The sequence below is a fragment of the Cervus canadensis genome, chromosome 24, assembly GCF_019320065.1.
Source record: "Cervus canadensis isolate Bull #8, Minnesota chromosome 24, ASM1932006v1, whole genome shotgun sequence".
Taxonomy (NCBI): domain Eukaryota; kingdom Metazoa; phylum Chordata; class Mammalia; order Artiodactyla; family Cervidae; genus Cervus; species Cervus canadensis.
This window is the reverse complement of record NC_057409.1, coordinates 4,489,418-4,508,062: the sequence shown is the minus strand read 5'-3', so window position 1 is coordinate 4,508,062 and position 18,645 is coordinate 4,489,418. Positions and strand designations below refer to the sequence as shown.

The 18,645-nt window shown below is 41.9% G+C and overlaps 1 protein-coding gene across 19 annotated transcripts in view; it reads left to right on the top strand.

Moving 5' to 3' along the window:
• Positions 1 to 234: 234 nt before the first annotated feature.
• The window catches only part of EIF4G3 (eukaryotic translation initiation factor 4 gamma 3), a 343,267-nt gene continuing 324,856 nt past the window's right edge, over positions 235 to 18,645 (top strand). For 16 of the 19 annotated variants that reach the window (XM_043444849.1, XM_043444845.1, XM_043444844.1 and 13 more), the window contains exon 1: positions 235 to 1,135. In XM_043444849.1, the coding sequence (XP_043300784.1) occupies positions 924 to 1,135 (212 nt within the window). In that variant the 5' untranslated portion in view covers positions 235 to 923. The remainder of the gene's footprint in view (positions 1,136 to 18,645) is intronic. The other 3 variants (XM_043444851.1, XM_043444852.1, XM_043444850.1) reach the window with 1 other exon arrangement.

Here is an 18,645-nt window from a genome sequence, read left to right as displayed (position 1 = left end):
TCTCGAGCGATTTCTCTGTGGTGAAGCGCTTCCTACCGCCGTGACCTGGGTCTCTCTCCTCAGCGTCTCCCGCCCCCCGCGGAGAGGGCTCTGCGGACCGCAGGGCTCCACGGCCGTTACCATTGTTCTTCGCGACTGGGCGACAGGGGAGGGGTCTCACAGACCAGACCTCGCCTTTGGTCTCTCCCTCCGCCCGGTACCCCCCGGCAGCAGCGCGCCTGGGAAGCCGCCCCCCGCGCCCCTCCCCCGACTCCTCGCCGATCTTCCCCGAGGAAGCGAGTCCGCCCCAGAGAACTCCCGAACGGCGGCCGAAGACGCCCCCGAGCGTTTCCGAAGAATCCCGATCGCTCCCAGTCTCCGGAAAGAGCCGAAGGGGCTTCCCACCCTCGGCCTTCCGAGCCACTCCGAAAAGGCCCGAAGTTTTCCGAGCGGCCGTCCTGCCGGACTGCTGGAGGCGGCCGCAGCGCCATGTTGGATGCTCTGCTCGTAGAGGGAAGAAAATCCGCCGGCATCGCCTGAGCCCCGCTACCGAGAAGGGCGCCGCTTCCCCCGGGGAGGGGGATAAAGACCCCCCGCCGCCGGCCCATGAGGATATTGCCGTGAAAGGTCCGGTCTCTCCGCCTCCTGCCCCCGCCGGGTCCGGCCCCCCCCCTGGGGTCGCGTTGTCACGGAGACCGGCAGCCGGTGGTGCTGGCCCGCGGGGCGGCTGCTGCTGCCGGCGGCGGCGGCGGCGGCGGCGGCGGCGGCGGCGGGCGTGTGTGACCGGCCCGGGCCCCCTCCTCCTCCTCCTCCCAGCCTCCCCCCGGCCCCCTGCTCCCGCCGCCTCCCCGGGTCTGCCCCCATCCCGCCCCTCCGCTGCCCCCGGCCCCTGCACCCCGGCGCGCCCGGTCCCGCTCTGGGGGGGTTGGTGGCTTCGCTTTGCCATGAGTTTACCGCAGAAACCGGCTCTGAAATCAGGCTCAGCGGCTGCAGCAGGAACCGGACCCGGCACCGGAGCGGCGGCGGCGGCGGCGGCGGCAGCGGTACCGCCTCCTCACCCGGCGGCGGCGGCGGCAGCGGCGGCGGCGGCGGCGGCAGCAGCGGCGGCCCCTCCTCACCCGAACATCAGGGCCCTCCAGACCCAGGCGCCCCAACAGTATCCTTTTCACCTTCCTGCCAGCCCTTCGGCTCGCTTCGCCGTGGACCGGGGTTGGGGGTGTCGGGGACTGTGGCCCCTCCGGGGACTCTCCTGCCCGCAACCGCTGCCCAGCCAGGGGCAGGGACGCTTCTCCTCCAGCCCACGCACCCGGCCTGGCGCCGGAGCTTTTGGGGGTGCCCTGGCAGCAGCACTGCGGGGGATGGGGAACTCCCCCCTCCCCCGGACCCTCTGCACTACTGTGCAGACTAGCTCTATCGGCCTTGCTTCTGCAGCCCTTCCCTTTTGGAGCCGGGGCGGGGTGGGAGACACCGTTTCCCCCTTCTCGCCTCTCCTCCCCCCGAAACCCGACCCCCACCCCCCCTTTTATTAGGCCGAATTTGCTGGTGCCTGTGACCAGCCCCGCAGGGAAGGCTTTTTCTCTGATTGTTGTAAGGACGACACCCTCCTCCTGATCTCCCTTCAGCTCCCGCTGCAGCGGGGCATGGTGGGCTTCCTTGATTATCGTGGTTAATACATAATAAACTTGATTGGTAAATTTCCCGTGTGAAACTAAACTCAGCTCGTTCCAAAGGTAAGTCGGGTTTTCAGTCTACGGTGAAATTTTGCAGAAAGCACTCCCTCTGGCTAGTGTTTTTTTTTTTTTTTTAGCGATTGGGAGAGTTGTGATGTGGTTTGTGGTGGAACGCGATCTAAGGAGGAAATGTTACGCCGGACGCTTCCCTGTCTTTGACCTTTTTTAAAGGAAGAGGAAGTTAACTGACATTACCCATCACCCCCAAAAGTCTCACTTCTTGGAAGACTGGTGTTAAATGCTGAATATTTTTAAAGGGCTTGAATTTACTCTTCCTAGGCCTGATATCTGGAGGGTACCGTGGCTCCTGGCTGGAAAGTCTAGTGTTGAATGTGTCTAATCTCGTGTTATTTGCTCGACTGTAGAGTTTTTGCACAGATTTGATTGAAAAGACTTGGTGACGAGGTATTTTAGTTAAAAACCAGCGGGTGAAGGTAAAACGTTGAGTTCATGAATTCCACGGAGAATTAGAAAGGCATTATTACCTACCTGAGAGTAACATTTCATCATACACCCCTCCCCCCAATCCGTTGTATTTACGTAAATCAATAAATAATTATTGGATGTTTAGATGTGTTGTGTTTTTGTATTTGTGTCATCGTGTGTTTGACTTTTAGAGAGTAGGGTGTTGGAGCAAGCGAAACTAACTGCTGTGAGGTCCGCAGATTATTTCACAGTCTGTAGTTTGATTCTTGTCTGTATCCATTACTTTGAGAAGGGAAAGGTATCTCCCCCTCTAGAGTCATCTCAGGTCATCGTTTTGGTTTCTGTCAAGTGCCATTTTCTCTGTGCTTTGAATATTGTTAGTCCACATTTTTTCAATCCAAGCACTGTGGCGCAGGGTAAGATAAATTCCGTTCCAGTGTGATGTATGTACTGATTTCATAATGTGATTCTGTTCAATTAAGAATTGCTCACCGATGAGACTGGTTAGTGATTCCTTAGTGTTTGCTGCCTGTTAAAAACCTGGTTAGTTTTGATCAGTGTCCCTCGTTGCTTTACTTTGGGGGGGAAGACTGATACTCCTACTTCAAGGTAGAATCCAGTATTGGATCTCTTAAAGGTATCTTCACTTAATGCTTTGTGAGTTTAAATTCCTTTTTAATTTCAGTTTTTTTTTTTTATCTTGATTGTCCATATTTGGTTAGCGCTCTTAAGTTTCTATACTGTGCCACCAAGTAAATTATTTCTTACCTCCATCTTGGAGCTGTTTGGGAAATTAAACACATGAAAGGCGGCCTGTAGTTATGTGTTCTTGGCTACAAAGTGATAAGGACCAAGGTGCTGAGTATGACAGTGCTTGGTGAGTTTAGTGGTATTATTTGGATACTTAAGTGTTTCAAGTGTGCTTTTACAAATGCATTTCACAAAGGAAGGACTTCTAAAAGCTGTGAGTTGGTTGCAATATAAGTTAGTAATACTGCAACAGTTGTTAAAGGAGATAGATCTAAAAGTAGTAATATAGGTTACTTAGTTTTATGTGGCTTTTTTTACTTTGCCTCATGTCAGTGAAGTAAGAATAAGTTTTCTTCTTGATGTATTTCACAGTTCTGTTATCTTTTATTTGCTTTACACATTGAAAGATTACAATTGCTAAATCTGAAAGCTTGTAAGTAAATGAAGTGTAGATTACAGAGTTCATTATAACATGCCAGTGGTGGAATGTTATCCGTGGTAATGGGGAATTGGTTAAAAATGGATTGAAATAGAGTAATTTTGCTTTTCTACACTGAGGGAATGTGGGGATTTGTATTTGTTTGATAAAAGTGATTATCATATAAATTGATACACATAGAAGCATTGAGACTGGAGTGCAAAGTTGGAGTTGCCCTTTCTATGGCTTGATTAACTCCAGTTTTTCAGAATGTACTGGTTCAGTTGTGTTTGAATTGAATTAATAAGTTTAGATAGCATTTTAAATCTGTAAAAATATGAGGAGACTCATGTAACAAGATGTCTGTGCTTTGTTTGTACGTAGTGTTCAACTGGCAAATCAGAAATGCTAATCAATTGGAATTTAAACTCCTAAGGCCCTGTCAGGTAGAGGTCCCTGACTGCCGAGAGGCATGGGATGGGACCTGTCCAGGGATGGATGGGCCGTGGTGGAGGGTGGGTGGGGACGGTGAGGATGAAAGAAGATAAACCCTGATAGAAAAAGTACTAATGGCAAGGGAGAAATATGCTTAGAGTTTCTGTAACATAATCCAGTGTGAATAGTTGATGAAATTGGCAGTTGGGATCCTTTTCTTGAGATTTGCTCACCTCACCTTCCCAGTGTGAGGTTCCAGGAGGCTATAGTGAGAACTTCCATGCTGATTCTTAACCTTTTCTAGGTAACAAACAACTTTGACATTTTGATAAAACCTTGTAGTCCCTCTCCAGAGAAAATTGTACATGCATAGAAAATCTTGCTAACATTTTTCAGGGAGTTCTTGGGTCCTCATTAAAAGCCTAGTTCTTTAGATGGAAATTGCTCACCCTTGAGATAATTGAAGATAAATGAGTTTGAATTCAAGTGCCCAAGTAGTTCTGACTTAAACAGAACAATTTTGCAGTCTGTTATGAATACTCAATGTTCTATTTATATGGAAAGGCTTCAGGATGTAATTTCTCTCAGGGCTGCTGACACTTCTGGGGAGTCTAGTTACTGTTCAGGGGGAGTTGGTTTGGTTAAGAAAATCAGAGCAGTAAGTACTTTAAAGAAACTTAATTTGGTAAAGGCCTGTGGTGATCCCCAAATGACTTGTGTCCTCAGCTCTTTTGTCTTAGATACGACATACATTAAAAGCAAATATTCTCTTTATTTTCGGCACTATAGTTTCCCCTTTTTTTGCATTCTGTGTTGATTTTCAGTTTTATAGGCTGAAACCAGTAACGTTTGCTTTCTTCCTTTTTGCCTCTATCAAAGCTGAATCTGAGTGATAACGACAGTGTTTGTTTATTGAGTGCCTCCTGTTCTAGGAGCTGTACGTATATGATTTTATGTAATTTGCACAAGAACTCTAATGTTCTCTGTTTTACTGATGAGGAAACTGAAGTTCAGAGAATGTAAGTAACGTTCTCAAGGTCATCTGTCTGGTAGGTAGTGAACTGTGGTTCAGACTGTGGTCCTAAGGCTTATGGATGTCCTTTCTGTCTGCTGGGCTACTTCTTACCAAGTGTGCGTGTGGGAGTGATGGAAGCAAGGATGCCCTCCCGTATTTTACAGCTGGAGGAAGTCTATAACGTGAAGGATCTCTGTGGAGTAATCGAAAGTGCAGTGATGGTGTACCATGTGTTAATCAGCTCATGGCTACATACAGCTAGACAAGGAGGTTATCTTTACCTCCTTGAGCCTTGAAGCATAGGAATAGGCCTGCCACATTTGATTCAGTGCATGTTTCTGCTTGTTCAGATGTTAGCAAGGCATCTCTCAAAATACCTGTATAACTAGCAACTAGAACTGTGTAGCTTATGCAATGGCCAGTAGTCTATTTACTCCTAAGCCCCACCATCAACAAAGATGGTTCTGTGCTTTGAGACCCAGATCTCCCTCCTCTTGGGAGGGAGAGTGGGAGAGTGACGCAAGATGGAGATGAAGAAGGAACAAAGTTAGATGCCTGATTCGCATCAGCTCTTGCCTCTGCTGCTGCTATGCCCTGTACTAGGCTCACTGGTATTTTCCGTCAAACTCGGAGAACTTAAATTACCTGAGGACCAATAAGTTGCTTTTCCACACTGGGGTTTCTGATAAGATTTTTACAAAAAGACCTGCTAAAAAATGTTATTGAAAACCGTGTTTTAAATCAGAATAGGGTTGCCACCTTTTAGCTGTTTATATTGGTGCCTTAAGTGGCAAGTTTAAAAATTGCTCGTTCATCCAGCACCTACTGTGTGTCACACTCAATGTAGGTCTCGGGTTGAATGTCTTTGCCCTCAAAGAACTTGGTCCAGACAGGTGAACCAACAGAATACCATGAGGCAAGTACAATTACTCTGCTCTAAGAGCCTAGCCTGGGGGCAAGGAGGAATTAGGGCTTCCTACAAGAAATCCTGAGCTAAATTAGAAGGATGAGTAAGCATTACCCAAGGTTTAGAGAGCTTTCTCCTCTGCCAGCTAACTTTTCCCAGTTCCTTGCTGTTGCTGCTACATAGAATGTTAGTACTAAATGGATTTCAGGCATGTTTCAGGTTTTTAGCAGTGGCAGAGAAGCTAGAAAGACATACCAGAGAACATGGCAATCAAAACACAGTTACTATAGATTGAAAATATCTTAAACATCATAATATGAGAATGTGAGAAGATACATTGATGTTAATATATCGGATCCTGATTTCTGTGGTTGGTTCTTTCCTAGTCTCCTTCCCAGTCATCCTATAATATCCCCTGCCCTTCTGATACTAGAATGGCTTGGAAGCAGTACCTGCTGACCTCAAAATATAAGTAGATTTCGTTTGGTGTATTGAGACGGTCAGCTGATAGGGAGTTTAAAAAAAAAAAATCTGGATTTGAGTTTGGCTTTTCCATTTTAATGTGTTATCTTGGACTGGTCATGTAACTGCTTTGGGCATCAGTTTCCCTTCCTCTAAAATGAAGAGGTTAGACTAGTTTACTAAGTGATCCTCTTGAATTGTAGTGGCTTTTAATTCTGAAGATTATGGTTTGAGGATTTGTTTTGTTCTTGCAAGTAGATGGGAAGGATTTATAGAGACCTATTAACGGTTTCTTAGTCTGTTTGATGGTTGGTGACACGTTTCTGTGGTGACTTAACTGATACTAGAGGCATTCTAACATGGACCACAGGGAAGGCAGCTTGCTCATATAAGAAGCCTCTGGTTTTTGTCTTGTTAATGTTAGATTTAGCCAAACAGATTGAAATACTTCTGTGACTTTAGTAGTGAAGACTTTATTGTCTGTGGTGGGATGACTCGAGGCTATAAATAAGGTTGCCATGTCGGATGGTGGCTTGCTCTGGGGGATGACCCAGCTAGTTCATTATGAGGTATGAGGGAGAAAGTATGTTCTGAAACAAACGCCTGTGGTGAGGAACGGTCTCTATTTTTACTTTAGGAATGATGCTTTGAGTTAATATAATAGGAAATGAAGTATTTCCTGATTATTAGGCAGGCGCCTGACTTCAGGCAGTGAATAAACTGCAGCTGGAATTTACATGGATGAAATATTGCAGGATCCTGAGATACTTCTGAATTCTCAGTTGGTTCCTAGTTCTTTGGCTTGCTGCCAGTCAGAAGGAATTTTTCACTTTCCTATACCCTTAGCTGAAATTTGAGATGGTTTGAGCTATGTAAAGTACATTTGAAACTTATCAGTTTTTATGATCTTTATTAACTAGTAGTTGTTTTATATTTTTTTGAGCCCTGTGTGGGTGTTCCCTGACTCTTCTGAGACATTAAATTTTATCTACAGAGAATGTAAACTCCTTAAAGGCAGAGATTTTTGTTTTTTGTTCACTCTGTTGAGTTGCCAGCACCTATAACAGTGCTTGGCAGGTAGTTGGAAGTCTATAAATGTTTGTTGAATGAAATGTTAACTTAAGAGTCTAAGAATCAGTTTAAGGTAAGTTTTGAGATAATATAGGTGACATCACAACAATTCTGGTACTCAAAGCTGCCCTAAAATTGTTTGCACTGATGTGTAATGGAATTGAAAATAGTTCCATAATTTCCTTTGAGATGGCATAAGCACTGACCCAGTTTGCAAAGCCTTCTAAAGTGGCTTGATTGCATTTGAAGTATAGATACTGAGAATTAGTTTATATAAAGGCCAAGGAGAAAAAAACAGTCAAATGTTACTGTTAAAATTTTTGTTTTATACTTTTAATAATAATACATCAATTCAGCAAGGTTTAAAAAATATAGAAAAGTAAAAAAGGAAGTCAACCATAATCTTAGTATATAGAGATGCCCACTGTTTAACATTTTGGTATATTTTTTGTCCTTTTTTCTATGGACTTTAATTTTAATGGACTTAAAATCTGCCCTTTTTTGTAACATAACTTAAGGTCAAATTACATACAGTTTTGTATCTTGCTTATTTTGTTGCTTAACTATCTGCCAACAGAAACTAGTTTTTGAATAGTTTTATTCTTCATCAATTTGGAATGAACTATTTTTGTTGCTTTGGAAAGGTTTTCTTGAGAATATTCTTTTACCTTTGGCTTGTAGCTCAGAAGTTATGACTGCCCATTAGGAAGAGGAGGGCTGAAACCTGTATCAGTAAGCCAGACATTTTTGAGTTACTGTGCCTATAATATTTTGTGTTATTTATAACATTAAGTGTATTGATACAGCTTCATAGGGGCTTCTCTGGTGGCTCAGAGGTAAAGAATCCTCCTGCCAATGCAGGAGACATGGGTTTGATCCCTGGGTCGAGAAGATCCCCTGGAGGAGAAAATAGCAGCCCACTCCAGTATTCTTGTCTGGGAAATCCCATGGACAGAGGAGCCTGATGGGCTATAGTCCCTGGGGTCACAAAGACTCTGACACGACTTAGCGACTAAGCAACATAACTTCACAGGCTTCCCCCCCTACAGTTATTTGCATTTAAAAAATTATTCCTTTGACTCCATCTTCATCCATACATTTAAACATACTTTAAAAAGATGTGAACAGGGTGTTATTTTCTAGTTAGGAATTGTGTACATGTGTACATGTATATCGGAGAAGGCAATGGCACCCCACTCCAGTACTCTGGCCTGGAAAATCCCATGGACGGAGGAGCCTGGTAGGCTGCAGTCCATGGGGTCGCTAAGAGTCAGACGTGACTGAGCGACTTCACTTTCATTTTTCACTTTTATGCATTGGAGAAGGCAATGGCACCCCACTCCAGTATTCTTGCCTGGAGAATCCGAGGGATGGGGGAGCCTGGTGGGCTGCTATCTGTGGGGTCGCACAGAGTCGGACACGACTGAAGTGACTTACTAGTGGCAGTAGCAGTACATGTATATCCGATTTTCAGAAAATGTTGATATTTATATGGAGTGATTGGAGGGAGGATAAGACCATATGAGGTCTCATGCAGGGCTCAGGAAATAAGATTGAAGCATTGGAATGACAACGTGGGAACAATACTCCATCACAGTAGAAATAAGTACAGTCAGTTTTGAGCCAGTACAATATTTGTTAAATTGAGAATGGAAAGGACTGAAACTTGTAGATAAAATGGAGGAATATTAAGAAAGAAAGAGTGAGTGAGATGATCCCCAACTCTTTCTTGGCCCTAGAAAATAGCATAGAAGACATAGAATTTGAACTGTAAGATGAATTTTTAAAAAATTAAAAAGTGTTTAAGTTTACAGTCAGGGTTTCATTGGGCAGAGAGGAAAGGATTGTGGTGAGTGGATCATCAGCATGAACAAAGATTTGGGCTTGAAATAAGCATGGTGTATGCTGGATTGTTGCTTCCCTGGTGGCTCAAGTGGTAAAGAATCCGCCTGCCAGTGCAGGAGATATGGGTTTGATCCCTGAGTCAGGAAGATCCCCTGGAGAAGGGAATGGCAACCCACGCCCGTGTTCTTCCGTGGGAAGAGGAGGCTGGTGGGCTACAGTCTGTGAGGTCGCAAAAGAGTCAGACATGACTTAGCAATTACATGCGGGATTGTTAGGGTCTTGATCAGTATGCTTGGAGTGGAGGATTCTTGTGATACAATCCTTGAGATAATGGGTCCAGATTCTAGAGGACTTTGAATGAATAAAAGAAAAGGTTAGATTTTGTTTGTATAAAACATTGCTTTTTTTGGTGGTGGAGGGGGCACAGTTTTGTTGAGATATAATTTGCATATACCATACAAGCCACCCATTTAGAGTGGACAATTCAGTGGTTTTTAATTTATTAACATCATTCTACAACCATCACTGCAACAAATTTTAGAATATTTTCATTACTTTCCAAAGAATTCATTAGAACTACCAGTACCCCCCCTGCCCCCCCAACCATAGGCAAGTACTATTAGCCTACAGAGATTTGCCTATTTTCTGGACATTTTGTATAATGGAATAATGTAATGAGTGGCCTTTTGTGAGTGATTTCTCTCTGCACAAGTTTTTCATGGTTCAGCTATGTTCAAGCATGTTTGAGAACCTTGTTTTTAATTGTTGGAGAATATTCCAGCTGTCGTGTTTTCTTCATCCGTTGGTGGACGTTTGGGTGGTTAAAACATTTACTGTTATATATGATTATGAGTGTTTTTGTGTGGATGCATGTTTTGATTTTTCTTGAGTAGATACCTAAGACTACAGTTGTTGGGTTTTATGAGGTAGCTCCATGTTTAACATTTTGAGGAACTGCCAAACTGTTTTCTACTACCATTTTACATTCCTACCAGCAAAATATGAAGATTCCAATACTTTTCATTGTATGTCTTTTGGATTATAGGTTGTTGTAGTGGGTATAAAGTAGTATCTCATTGTGGTTTTGATTTGCTTTTCCTTGATGACTAATGATGATGTGCATATTATTTGTGGGCTTATTGAACGTTTGTCTTTGGAGAAATGTCTGTTCAAATCCTTTGCCCAGTTTTTAACTTAGTTGTCTTTTTATGATTGAGTTGTAAGAGTTCTTTATATAGTCTGGATACAAGTCCCTTTTCAGATATAACATTTACAGTTTTTTTCCCTCATTGAGTGGGTTGGTCACCTTTTTTCATTTTTTACTTTCTTGATCGTGTCCTTTGAAGCCCCAAAGTTTTTAATTTTGATAAAGTCCAATTTATCTGTTTCTCTTTTGTCACTTGTGCTTTTGTATTGTGTCTAAGAAGGTTTTGCCTAATTCAGGGTCATGAAGATTTACATCTTTGTTTCCTTCTAAGTTTATAATTTTAGTTTTTATACTTAGGTCTCTGATCCATTCTGAATTTGTATGTATGATGTTAAGTAAGGGTTTACGTTTATTCTGCATTTGTATATCCAGTTGTTTCAATACTGTTTGTTTAAAAGATTATTTTATCCTCATTGAATTGTCTTGGCACCCTGTCAAAAACCCGCTGCATTTCTTTTTTATTTATTGAACACTGATGATGAAACAGTAGTTTTGAAGATTTATTTGGTTGAGGTGTGCAAGTTGAAATAAGGAACAGGAAAGATTAGGAGAGAAGGAATGGCATCACAGAACTACATGTAAAAATAATCCATTAAATGTTTGCGATTTAGTGAGATGTGCTCATTTTTTATGACTTATTGAATAAACAGACTTCGACCATTTCTGCCTTTTGTATAATGCCTGAAACTATTCAAAAGGAGATTTTGCCTCCTTCTGTTATTAAGATAAATTCCTATTAGGCAGTGATAATTTTGTAAGAAATAAAGTATGGCCATTTGACTACTTTGCTGTCTTGTCAAGAATTGAAATTGTAAGTTAAAAATTCTTGGTTTGTTGTATTTCACATAGAATGTTAGTTCTACCTAATGTGTGTATGTAATTTTCAAGTTAAATTTGATTATTTATTTATTTATTTATACCCTCAGGCTGTCCTAACGTATATATTATTATAAAGAAACAAAATAGAGAAATAACCGCTATCCTTTGTCTGGTAGGATTTTTGTTTTTTTAACTGTTTTAGGAAAAGACCCCGTTAAAGAGGAAACTCTGTAACCTCCAGGTCTGATGACAGCCAGGGTCTGTTTGCTTTGGATGGAGATTTTTCACACGCAGTTTCCTCAGTGACCTGAAATATTACAGTGTGGGGATGGGGTGTTGGTTTTTAAAGATTGTGTTTACTTCCCTTGTGGCTCAGCTGGTAAAGAATCTGCCTGCAATGTGGGAGACCTGGGTTCAATCCCTGGGTTGGGAAGATCCACTGGAGAAGGGAAAGGCTACCCACTAGTATTCTGGCCTGGAGAATTCCATGGACTGTATAGTCCATGGGGTCACAAAGAGTTGGGCACAACTGAGTGACTTTCACTTTCACTTAGCTCTTACTAAATATGCAAAGGAAGTAGGTCTTAATTACCCTATGTGGAATTTTGAGGATATCAATACCTGGTTAATACTGTTGAGTCTTTGAGGCTAATATGTCATATTCAGCTGATAACTTTTAATATTATGTTGTTGATCTTTTGCGGAACTAATAGAATTTGGAGCTAGTCCAACTTTCTGAGGTAACTGCTGTTTGAAAAGCAGACAGCAGAGTACTTGACCTTAGCTTGTTACCCTTTATGCTGTGACTGGGTGAGTGTACTTGAATGTGGTACGTTTTAGGCAAGGCAGTGAGAGCTGAATGCTGTTCTGGAAAGTTGGTGATTTCATTCTTGACCTTCTTTAAAAAATCATTAAAAAAAATCTAAGCATGTAAATATGCAGTAGCTTATTTTCACATTACATAAGCCTCCTTTGGGGGTCTCCTGATCTAACTTCCTGGCCCCTCCCTCAGGGGTATTTGTTCAGAGGCTAGGGGAGATGAGGGTGACTTAAGCATCTGGTTTATGCCAGCTCAAACTGACTTGATAGCTTTAATAACATGCACACTTTGACCTACTAGCAGGGTAACCAAAGGTCCTTTTTCTCCTGTGATGGTCCTGCTTTGCATGGTAAATTATATGGTCATCCTACCCAGTATCGGGCTTCCCTTATGGCTCAGCTGTTAAAGAATCAGCCTATAATGCGGGAGACCTGGGTTTGATTGGGAAGATCCCCTGGAGAAGGGAAAGGCTACCCTCTCTAGTATTCTGGCCTGGAGAATTCCATGGGGTCGCAAAGAGTCGGACACGACTAAGCGACTTTAACTCACTCACTTACCCAGTAACGATTATCTAGCTTAGAAAATTAAGAGTGTTTATGTTATTTCTAAGTATGTTGCTAAAATGCTTTGTGAGGCAGCAAAATCTTTTAAATCGATTGGTCCAGTAATTTGTATTTGATGTTATGGTTATTATAGAGGTCTTTGACACTAGCATGTGAACTAAGTAGGAACAAAGCAATTGTCAGTTCACTAAATAAAAAGAACGACTTTACTTGAAGTAAATTTAGACTTGGAGAAAAGCTGCCAAAGTAGTAGGATGTGTCGCCTTATGTCTCTCACCTCCTTCCCCTACAGTCAGCATCTTCCCTAGCCAGGTACAGTGATCAAGAATAGGAAGTTAACTTTGATACAGTATTTTCAGCTAAGCTACAGACCTTAATAGAATTTTTACCAGTTTTTCCACTATCCTTTTTCTGTTCCAGGATCCCACACTGCATTTAGTTACTATTTTTGCTTAGTCTCCTCTAGTCTGTAATTGTTTCTCTGTCTTTCTTCTCTTTCATGACTGATGCCTTTGAAGGTTATCGATCAGATGTTTTGTAGAATGTCACTCAGTTTGGGTTTATTTGATGTCTCCTCGTGATCAGACTGAGGTTATGAATTTTGATAAGGATACCAAAATGCACACTTTCCTAGTGTATCATATGAAGAAGTTCACCTTGTCAGTATGGAATGGTCAATATGAAGTGGTTACTTGGTTAGATTGATCTTCCTACTGTGGAGTTGCAGTCTCACCCTTCTAGTAAGTGTCTTGTGGAAGACTTAACAAATACTGGTTCTCCTCAGACTTTGGCACACTAATCTTAGTAACTGGTGGATATTACATGCAACATTTATTAAGTTTGTGGATGCTTAGTTGGGACTTTCTAATTCTCTTTCCTTCCACATGTATTAACTGTAATTCTGCTGTGAGGAAGAGCTCTCCTCCATTTATTATTATATATTCTATTATATATTTATATCATCACTGAGTCATGGATATGTATTATCATTATATGTTTTGTGCTCAGATTATTCCAACTTTGGCCATTAGGAGTTCTTTCAGATTGGTGCCTGTGTTTTTCCACCCAGCTAGCAACCTTTTTTCTTTTTGGCTGTGCCTTGCGTCTTGTGGTATCTTGGTTCTCCACCAGGAAATTGATCCCAGGCCCCTACCAGTGAAGTACAGAGTCCTACCCACTGGACTGCCAGGGAGTTCACCCCCCACCCCAGCCACCCCACCCCTGCTGCTTTTGAAAGCATTTCTTTACTTTCTGGCACCACACGATGTTTCAGGTTAATATTGTATTTTCCCTGCCTCAGTGCTGCAGTCAGCCACTTCTCCAAGAAATCCTGAGCCTTCTTATTGGAGAACGGTGTTGGTGACCAGGCTCTAGGCCTAGCTGTGTTCAGTGTCACTAGAATGTCCTTGCTTCTAGGCCCTTTCAGCAGGCAGAATTAGGGAATATATGTATTATACTAACCCACTTATATACACATTATCTGTGTTTCTGTATTTATATATACATATGAGTCCCACTGCAGTGCCACCCAGTTTGTTTTAGCATTCCACTTCTCCTTGTTTATTAAATGTCTCTAGTAATGAGGAGCCTGACTCTGCATATCTGTAATCTTCTCACTTCATTTACACAAAGAGTACAAAAGAGTTTGAGAATTTCTAACGCTTTTCTTCTGCTTTTGGTTTTGATTGTTTGTTTTGAGTATGTGAAACATTACTCTGGTTCCAAGAGTCAGAATTATACTTAAAAAAAAAAGGAGCACTCAGAGAAGGAGCGCTCCTCCTGTTTACGCTCCCCGCTGTCTGTTTCCCCTTCTTCTTTGTCTTCTTGTTTTAAGATTAATCTTCTGCCTCTCTTTTCTTTTTAATTTATTTTTGACTGTCCTGGGTCTTCGTGGGCTCGTTGGGCCCTCCCTAGTTGCGGCGATGGAGGGCTGCTCCCCAGCTGTGGTGGGGGCTGCTCACTGCAGTGGCTTCTCTTGCTGCCGCGCACAGGCCTCGGGCTCGAAGGCTTCAGCTGTTGTGTCTCAGGGACCCAGAGCGTGAGTGGCTGTGGCACGTGGGTGTAGTTGTGCCACGGCATGTGGAATCTTTTCCTGAACTAGGGATCAAACCCGTGTCCCCTGTTTAGCAGGAGGTATCTTAACCATTGGACCATCAAGAAAGTCCTATTTCCCCCTTCTTTTCCACCTATACTTGGAGGTAACCTATTTCTTAATTTCTGGTTTATCTTTTCTGTGTTTCTTTTACACAAATGAGTAGATACCTGTGTATTTTCTTTTATCTCTTTTCTTACATGAAGGTAGCCATGTTGTCATGGTGCACCCCATAATCTCCTTGAGTTCCAGTTTTCTCATCTGTAAAGTGAGGAAAATTGTACCTCTCTCCTTTTCAAAGGGTTTTGATACTGATTGAGATAATGAAAGAGTAAATGCTTTCTGAACTTTATGATGGCCTTTATAAGGCAACAAACAGCATTAGTGGTTTCTGTCCAGGGAAAGGACTTGACTTATTTGACCTTGTAACACAGTATCAGAAGCTTTTGTTACTGTGAAACAATTTGGGAATTAAAGCACAGTTTTTTTGTTGTTCTAGTTTTTCATTATTCATTATTTTTTACCAATTTTCAGTATGGCTTTAGGTTATCACAGTGTATCATGTGTAATTATTTCGTTTCATTTTTGAGCTTGATGAGCATCTGAATTCCCCAGCAGTCATGTTTTTAATTTATATTAAAACTTGGTCAGATTTTAAAAGTATTCCTTCTATTAGCATAGTAGCTAAAAGAAGGAAATGTGTACAGCTTTTTGTTTTGTTCTTGTTTTGCTCCCAGAGATGTGAATTTGAAGGACTTTTTATGTTTAGGTTCTATTGGGAACTGCAGGTCCAGTGTCTTTACTTCACATCTGATAATTTTATTTAGTCAGAAGATATATGTATTTCACATTCTTTGAGTTTGCCTAAGAGTAAATTCTTTTGATGAGCTTTGGAGTCAGAGATGTACTCTAGTTATCCCTGTAGAACCCATGGACAAACTACCTGCCTTGTTTTCTATTGTTGTTAAATTTTGAATGCCAGGTCTGGTGAATTGTTTTTCTTGAAGGAGCTTAACCGAAATAGAAATTTAGTCATTAAATGTTGCAGTTATATAATAATAGCAGTTTATAAAATAATTGCACTTTTAAAATACCAACCCCTTTTCTTCAGTTAACCATATATTCATCACAGAGTCTAGGTGCAAAAAGTAAGTCTCAGCATGCTTTTAGTGAAATTAAGGCTTTGGTCTATTCATAATAGTACTGTGTATGAAAATGCCTGTCAGTGATAAGAACAGTTGTGAGAAACTGCCAACTGGCAGGTGGCAGAATAGCCTTCACAAACATACTGCTGGTCACTCTTCCTAGTTTTTCTCGGTATTTGGAGAGGCAGGTCATTTTTCTTTTGTATTCCAGAAACATGTTTGTGAGAGTAGCTTAGTTGCTATTCAGCAGAAGGCTCAACTCAGTGGAAGAGGGCGCCTGGTAATGGTAAGGTTAGGGTGCTGAAGGGAGAAGGAAAGAACTAGTGGAATCCTGAGAGAAGAGTGAGAGGCAGAACAGAGGAGGGAAGTATTGGCCATTGTTTTGGTATCATGGATTTAGCTAACAGTCCCTGAAGCTTAGTAGGCACAGCAATTATTTATTAAGTGAACAAGGAGCACGTTTTATTAAATAATAGTATTTGCTAACTGGTGAAGGAGATATAAAACAAACCTGAGGTGTGCTCTCTGCCTCTTACATACTTTAGTCAAACAGTTATAAATTTAAGATGCTTTCTGAATGGAGATAAGGCGATCAGAGGCCTGAAGATGGGCGAGGACTAGAGGAATAGGAAGCAGGACTTGGGTAGGCAGAAGGGGAAGGACATTTTGGGAGGAATGACAGAAGACAGTTGGGGGAGGATGCGTTTAGAGCAGGTAGGAAATGGCACATGTTGTGTTTGGGGTAGTCAGAGCTGCTTGATTGAAATGGAAGCCAGTGAATGTGCAATGTAGCAAACAATCTCTACTTTCATCTTGTAGCAGGTGGAGGTTTTTTGAAGACTTAAAGCCTACTAACACGTTTGGTTGTTACAAGAAGGTGAAGATTGTGCTGAATGGGTTGAGATAGACAGGAGGCATGGAGATTGTATGCTGGGTCCATTAAAGATTTTTTCAGGGTTTTTCTGCTGTACATCTAGGCTAGAGGGAAGTGAAAAGGAAAGGATGATCATATCATCCTTTTTTTTTTTTTCCATCCTTTTTTTTTCTCTGCAGTTTTTTGAAGTGCTGATGAGGGGGTCACTTGACTTAAGAGGGTAGGGTGGGAGAGAGCTGGAAGGAATGAGGGGAGAGGCTTCCTGGAGAAAGGGATATTTCTAAACTTAAGCTGGAAGGATGAATGAGCCATATGAAGGATAATGGTAGGACAAGGACTGTTTCAGCTGGGAATCAGCCCATGGAGAGACTCAGGACAGTGATGGAGGACTTGTATCATCGCTGAGACAACAGTTGGGAGGGGAGAAGTGGAAAATCAGAGGCCCCAGAAAAGACCATATACACCATACTAGTGGTGGTCTAGTCACTAAGTGGTGTCCAGCTCCTTGCAGCCCTGTGGATTGTAGCACGTTAGGCTCCTCTGTCTGTGGATTTCACCCACGTGACAGCGAGGAGCCATCAGAGTTGTAAGCTGGGGAATGATGTGGCGAGATTGTGTTTTAGAAGGGTCATTCTGGAAGGTTGTTAGGAGAGAGGACCAGATTATCTAAGTTTAGTAAATAATTAAAATCCAAGGTTGATAATGTGATTTTTACTTGGGACTTTTAAGATAGATTGTATATGCTTTTCCTAAGGGTAATTTTCAGTTTGTTTACTTTTTTTGTCTGCAGTTTTTCAGATTTATGAACTATATATAGATATGTTTGTTCAGGAGGCTTGGAGCTAGGCAAATTTCCAGGGTTGTTCCCCAACCTGCACTTAAAGATCACTTGGACTTGATTTTAAAAAACACGTATAGTTCTAATTTAAGTTTCAGGCTTTGTTTACAGTTAGTGCATGGTTAGTAACAGGTTCATAGCAGATAGCTTGTCAGTTTATAGTTTAAAAGGTGTATTGTCTTGGTATTAAATAAAAGCTTTTCTTTACTTAATAGTGAAAGTACCTGCTGGCTAGCTAACAGGGCATCTTTTATCATAGATACATATATGTATTGCATATATCTGTATCTCCCTGTTAGTTCAGCTCGGAATTTGAAATGTGAAGTTAATTTGACTGCCCTAGAAATGAAAAGGAAACTATTACAGTGTAACGCCTAGATGGGACTTCCCAGGTGGCTCAGTGCAGGAGACACGGGACACGTGGGTTTGGTTCCTGTGTCAGGACGATCCGCCGAAGGAGGAGATGGCAGCCCACTCTAGTATTTTGGTCACAAGCAGTTGGACATGGCTGAGCGACTGTGTGCACACACACGCATGTACTACACAGACAATGCCTGGATAAACCATTGGAATTGAAACCAGAAAGCAATTAGGAGTTGTTGTTTCTCAGTCCAGTACTTTATTGGAAATCACAGCTTTGAAAAATATACTTGGAGGGGATCCTTCTTACGACAGAAAGATTCTTAAAGGTGAAACACCTTTGGTTCTGAGAAGTGAAACTGAGTTGAACCAGAACTGGAGAAGGTAATTCCATTGAGTGTCAGGTTATTTGGCTTCTCTGACTCTCAAAAAAGATTAGTAATTCATATTTTATCCACTTGTTTTCAGTTCCTTTGAATAAGCACTGAACGATGCTCTAGTTAACTATATTATGTGGTTAAAAAAATCCTCATTTTTCTTATTGGAAGCACATTTTCTTATGTTTGAACATGTATCACAGTAGTAGTCTAATGGGTTATTGCGATCAGAGACACACTCCTAGTTGCGAGAATGGTTTTGGAATGCTCTTTTAGACACTTATATTATTTTTGCTTTGAGAAAAGAGACTGTTCACTGTGCTGTAGGAGCTGGTAGCTAAGTCTGATGCTTCTTAGCCCTTAACTAAGAAAAATGGAGCTTGGACAATAGATGGTTTTATAGGCCTGTGAAACCCAACAGCATGTTCAGCAATGTAAACAATGGCAGCTGTCTTTTGCTGGCTTGTCTGTTGTTCGAAGTGTAATGAAACTGCTTCTCACAAATGGCTTCA